General features: G+C 48.4%; 1 protein-coding gene across 1 annotated transcript in view; it reads left to right on the top strand.

Annotated features, from left to right (window-relative positions):
• Positions 1-4,080: 4,080 nt before the first annotated feature.
• The window catches only part of SMURF2 (SMAD specific E3 ubiquitin protein ligase 2), a 1,110,500-nt gene continuing 1,108,580 nt past the window's right edge, over positions 4,081-6,000 (top strand). The window contains exon 1 of the mRNA XM_085617253.1: positions 4,081-4,949. Within this exon, the coding sequence (XP_085473379.1) occupies positions 4,742-4,949 (208 nt within the window). The 5' untranslated portion in view covers positions 4,081-4,741. The remainder of the gene's footprint in view (positions 4,950-6,000) is intronic.

Genomic DNA, 6,000 nt, shown 5'->3' with positions numbered 1-6,000 from the left:
GGGGTGGGGTGGGCGACTTGATCCACCAGTGCCTTGACCTTTTCAAAGAAAATGGCGAAGTCGGCTGCTTTCTTTGTGGAGTCCTCGAGCTTAGTAGTTAGGGGAGAACAGTTTGGGTTTTTGATGAGGTCAAAGAGTTTTTTGGGTCTGTTTTTGGCTGAGTCAAGGAGGGATCTGAAATGGGATGCTTTTTCATGGAAGATGTGTTTGTGGTATTTGGATCTTTCTGAACGTAGCAGAGAGAGATTGAAGGTAGAAGGAGATTTTCTCCAATGTTTCTCCAGGATTCTAAGGTTTTTCCTTTCATTGTAGAGAGCTTCATTGAACCAAGGTGCGGAGGGGGTGTGTCTTTTCCTTTTGCTTTGGAGTGGAGCGACATTGTCGATTTCAGCTGCTAGGACTGAGAGGCACTGAATGGTGAGAGCGTTGACATCCACGTTAGGGTCAAGTCTAGGAAGTGACCGCATAGCAAAGTCACAAAAAGTGTCAAAATCAATGTTTTTAGTGTTGCAGAACCAGGTAGTAGCTCTTTTAGGTTGGCCGAGAGTTATAACGTGCGAAAGATGAAAACGGAAGGGAACGAGGAAGTGGTCAGACCAGTGTACATGGATGGGGGGGAGCAGTAGTCAGCAGGTCTGCTTTGGATATAACAAGATCCAGAATTGAGCCCTTGGAATAAGTGGTTTCAGAGCAATGTTGGAAGAGATCGTTGGCTGAGAGAAAGGTGGCAAGCTTGTTGGCAGCCGAGTCTTCCAAAAGGCCCCAATGGAGATTAAAGTCACCCAGGAAGATCTGTCTGTCACTTTGAGAAAATTGGTCTCTGATGAAGTCAGTGAGTTCCTCCACAAAGGAAGAGCTGTTATCAGGCGGGTGGTAGATGGTATGGAATCCAAAAGGTGAGCCATGATGTATTTGAAGTTCTAGGGATAGGCATTCAAATGTACGGAAAAGGGTGGTAGGGAAGGCTTTCATTTGAAGAGAATTCCTGAAGATGATAGCGACACCGCCCCCAATTTTGTCTGATCTGTCATTTCTGAGGATAGAGTAGTCAGTGGGTACCAGAAGATCAAACAAAGTATGAGAGGAGTCATTAAACCAGGTCTCAGTGAGGAAGAACATGTCAAGATTCTGGAGGGTGATAATGTCAGAAATTTCCAATTTGTGTTTGATTGCAGATCTGCAGTTATGTAGCAAGCAGTGCAGCTCTGACACAACTGTTTTAGTAATGGGGGTGTTAGGGCTGTTAAAGGAGATAGGGATAAGATTCCTGAATGAGGGTGCCAGGAAAGGGGGAGGCTGACAGAGGAGATGGTTTGAATAGTGCACTGCGTAGAGTTAATGGGAGATGAAGGTAGAGGGGGAGTGACGCTGGTGGTCTTGTAGCTGGCTAGTAAATTGGAGATGTCTGTAGAGGACAAACTGTGGTTTGCTTTATTGGGGCGCGGGAGAACGGAACTCCTCGGGAGGGTATTAAGGAAGGGGGACATCTTAGCGCTTAACAGTGAGATGGACGCTACAAGCTGGGAAATGGAAGAGATGAGAGAATCAAGTTTATTTTCTAGGGAGAGGAGAGCTGAGCACGGAGTGTTGGGTGGTTTGATGGAAAAGGGTGGGAGTGTGAAGGGAGAGGGGGGGACGGGTGGGGGAACGGGATAAGGGAGGTGGAGCAGAGGGTGATTGAGGACGGGGAGATATGGATGAGCGGGAAATGGCAGGGAGTGCAGGAGGACGGGGCAAGGTGGGAGAGGGGGAAAAGGGAGGAAGTACAGTGGGAGAAGGAGGGAGGGGAGGGGTGGTGGAATGGGTGGGGAGTTGGGGAGTTGGGGAGCAGGGGTAGAAGGTGGGGAACAATGGTGGGCGATAGGAGAGGATGATAAAACAGAGTTGGGAAGAGAAATATTTTTACTGGTGTTGAACAGAGGGGAAGAGTAGAGATCATAAATAGGAGGAGAAGGTTGAGGAGTCGGAAGGGGGACAAATGAAGGCCAAAGGTAAGGGGAGAAGAGAGGAGAAGAGGCTGAACAGGGAGGGGAGGACAGGGGGTTAGATGAATGCCAAAGGTACGTGGAGAAGAGAGGAGAGGGTGCTGTACAAGGGGGGGAGGGAGGGGGATCCAAGGAAGGCCAGAAGTATGGGGAGAAAAGAGAGGAAGGAGCTGGACAAGTACTGTAAGTTATGAACGGTGATTGAAGGGGGACAGGCAACAGGTGGAGTGAGGGGGAGACGAGGAAGGAATTGTCGAGGAAGGAGACATGGTTAGGAAGCACGGGAAGAGGGAGGGGCGGTTGAAGAGAGAAGGGAGGTGGAAGAGAAGAATTAAGGGGACGAGGGACGGGGAAGAGCTGAAAGGGATGAGGTGACAGGGGGAGGGAAGGGGGAAGGTAAGGAAAGTTGATCGGTAGACCAGGTTATAAGACTGGTGGAATAATAAGGGGGGAGGTTGGTTGGATTAGGGGGGAGGAGAAAGCGTTAGAGAATCGGGCAGGTGCAGGGTGGGGAGGGGGGAGTGGATGCCAGAGGCAAGGTAGAAGAGCTAGGGGGAGAAACCAATTGGGAAGGGAGCAAAGGTAGGGGGAACAAAGGGTAGGCCTGTGACTCCCGGGAATGCGGCCTGATCGAGTATCGGGGAGTCAGGGGGGGAGAAAGGAGATGAGCTCAAAGGAGAATACGGGGAAATCATAGTTGCAAGGGTTGGACGAAGGGAGTGGAAGAGATGATCAAAGAGGGAAAGACAGGAGTCTGTAGCTTGTATCAGGAGAGTACCATTATTGTAAAGTGTAATGGTGAGAGAGCCATTAAAGCTAGTGGAGGGGGAAATTTTTAGCCGCTGTCCATGCGGGATAGAAGAGGAAGAAGAGACGTTGAAGGAATTGAAGAAGCTGGTGTACCAGGAAGGGATATCGTGAGTGAAAAAAATTAAGTCATTTTTGAGTTTCCCTAGGCACCCATTATGGAATTGATCAACCAAGAGGGAATCAGGGAATTGTTCAATGGTGTTGTTCTGGAATCGTTTTGCTGCTGCTTTAGTCAGATGGGGTGGGTAAATGACTTTGAAGCAGTTAACTCCCGACTTAATTCGAATGGAAGCCATGATAGGGAGAGGAAGGGCCACCAGGGTAGTGATAGCGCAAAGAATAAGAATAAGAAGAGGAGGGCGTATATTCCGGAAGTCAAGTGAGGATTATCCAATGAGATTGTGGACAGGAGGCGACTAGAAATGCACGGTCAGGGACTCTGGTCTAACTCCCCTCTAAACCATCATACCGGTGGGATAGAAGGCTAGGTAGTGTCCAGCGGCGGAGAGGGAGTGGGATCATAACGGGGCCAAAACCTACCACCCAGGCAATAGGTCCTCCAAGTATGGAGGTCAGCATGGAAGTGGGAGTCCCCTAGAGGATCACAATGCTAGGTAGAGACATTGATCCTGACCTGGATTGAAACTCCGGGCGAAGGCATGCATTCATCATTCTGCTTCTAATCCTCATTCTCACTCCCAACTTAAGAGCCACTACCCATCCGAAACTCCACCATCAGGGACTCTGCTCTTTCTACAGGAAGCAGACTACTCAAAAGGAAGCAGACTACTAAAAAATCTGCAAAACTTGAAGGTTCATCTCTACCAACAACTTTATGATTTACACTCCAAAGCATATTTCGTCGTGTATCTCCCTCTTCAAAGTTAAGCCTTATGAGCAACTTTCTAGTAGCACAAGCTCTTTACAAAAAACAATAAATTTAAATTTTTTAAAAATACTGGAAACGACTGTACTAGTTTGTGCATGTATTACGCACGTGCGAACAATCTTCAGAATTGCCTGTTGTAGGTGGCCCACTACTTCATTCCAGGCCTCGCCACCCTCCCTCTCTTTAAAAATCACTTCTAGAGACATGCGTTAAGTATCTGGGATGTACTCCTGAGGACGATTCAAGACATAACTGTGGGAAAGAGAAGCACATCCACCTTAACGTGTGCAGACACCTGAAATCAAAACAAAAACAAAAAAATCTGCTGTACGAAAGAACTGAGTCTAAAAATACAGCAGCGGACGTGCTGGGCGGTTGAACCGCAGACCAGTCGCTGTCTGGGTCGGGGAGACAGCGAGGAATGTGGAAGGAAAGAGGAAGCACTGACGGGGCTCCTGGTATCTTCGTCGCATGATCTCTGCCCCGTGGCGATGCTGCCAACGCCTCCCTCTTCTTCCCAAGCCTTCCTCCCCCCTCGGCTCCAGCCCAGTGATGTCAGCGAGGCCTTTCAGTCGCCGCCTCACTGAATCCAGCAGCTGTGACCAGGAGGAGGACGGGACCGAGGAGGAGGATTGTGTCTGCAAGCAAGGGGGGGGATAAGAAAGGGCGCGCAACGGGCTTTCCGTGCCCGAGAGAAAATGGCACCAGCGTGAAAAGCAGTACCTCAGAGGACACCTTTTTTATCGCCCGAAAAGACGTATATAATGGCTAACGTCTGGAGCCGGGAGGAATAAAGCGGCAGAGGCGAAAACAAACACCTCACATTAGTGAGAGGCGTCACTGTGCAGTAAAAACGAAATTAAAAGTCGCATTTTTTTTTAAAGAGAAACTGGTACGGCGCGCTGGGGGTAAAGTGGAGCAGCGAAGAGGATAATCTGGTTGTTTTGGAGGAGGGCCGACTGGCTCCTCCTTCCTCCGCACAGACACACACACCGGGATTGCGCGGCCTCCGTGTCTTCCCCTCGCAGAGACGCTCTCCTTCCCCTATGGCGGCGCGATGCACATCCGGGCCAATGCGGCCGCCGCTCTGCCTCCATTACTGATCAGGCCCGGCTCAAAGCGAGGGGAGTCCGCGCCCCGGAGCGCGGCGCGCCTCGTGACCGGGCTGGGGCGCCCTCAGCCGCGTCCCTGCACAAGCAGTGCGAGCCGGGACATGTCTAACCAGGGAGTCCGGAGGAACGGGCCCGTGAAGCTGCGCCTGACAGGTAGGAAGCGATGCGGCGTGTCCTGCCTAAACTTCCGTCTCTGCGAGTGCCCGGGCAAAGTGGGGGCTCTTTCGATTTCTGACCTGCTTACTCGTTTGTTTTCACAACACTTTACTTCCAAAACGTTTGAGAGCACACCTTGTCATCCTCACCTAGGGTTCTTTAACCCACCGGCTTATATTTCTTATAACAGACTCCTCCTTAAAGCTATAAACTCCACACAAACATATAAACCTCCCGTGTTGTTGCGTGAGAATTGTAATCTCCAGACAGACCTTTAATATCTCGAAATCTATTTTTTTCAAAGTTTGTAAAAGTTACAAAATGTGTTGTAAATTTGCGTTTATGCAGAAGACAAATGTACGGACTGTTGCATAAAATTCTCTTGTACCTCTTCCATAGGCTCTTTTCATCTACTAGATTTTGGTAGGCGAAAGGTGGTTTCAAATTAAGGTGTTGAAAATAAAACTGCGGATTTTGAAATTTACACACTTAAAAATCTAAGTAGCCTTGTCAGGTATGAAGCGCTAGTTGTGTTTTAACATTTCTTGTTTTATGCAGATAAGTGCCTTTCTTCCTAAAACGTATCGTACCCGTTATAGTTCACTACATTTTACAGTTTGGCTCTAGTTTTAAATCAAAACATTGAAACCTCCCTTTCACCACCTTCCTTCAAAAATGTATTTTCATGTCCGTAATCGTAGAATGACCTCTCTTAGTTGATTACATCCCGTCCTCCCCCCCCAAAAAATTTTTTTGTGCTTAGTTCAAATACTTTCATTGATTAGGTGTGACTTACAGTTAGATATCGAGGACTGAGTCAACCCTGCTCAAATAATTTATTTTACTGTTTGAACCCATTGCGTAGAAATAGTCAGGACTAAGCACTTTTCTGTTCTGAGCACTAGTCGTAACATTTTGGGAGCATATACTTCACAGCGTCATTTTTTTTTTAAAGTAAGTGGCTGTCTGTTGAAACTGATCTTTTCAAAACGGTCACAGCTATGTGGAAGTAGTGTGAAGCTTGACCTGCCTCTAACCAAGTTGCCAT

The sequence above is a fragment of the Triturus cristatus genome, chromosome 7 (assembly GCF_964204655.1).
Source record: "Triturus cristatus chromosome 7, aTriCri1.1, whole genome shotgun sequence".
Taxonomy (NCBI): Eukaryota; Metazoa; Chordata; class Amphibia; order Caudata; family Salamandridae; genus Triturus; species Triturus cristatus.
Note: the sequence above shows the minus strand (reverse complement) of the source record. Positions and strands in the feature narration are given on the sequence as shown.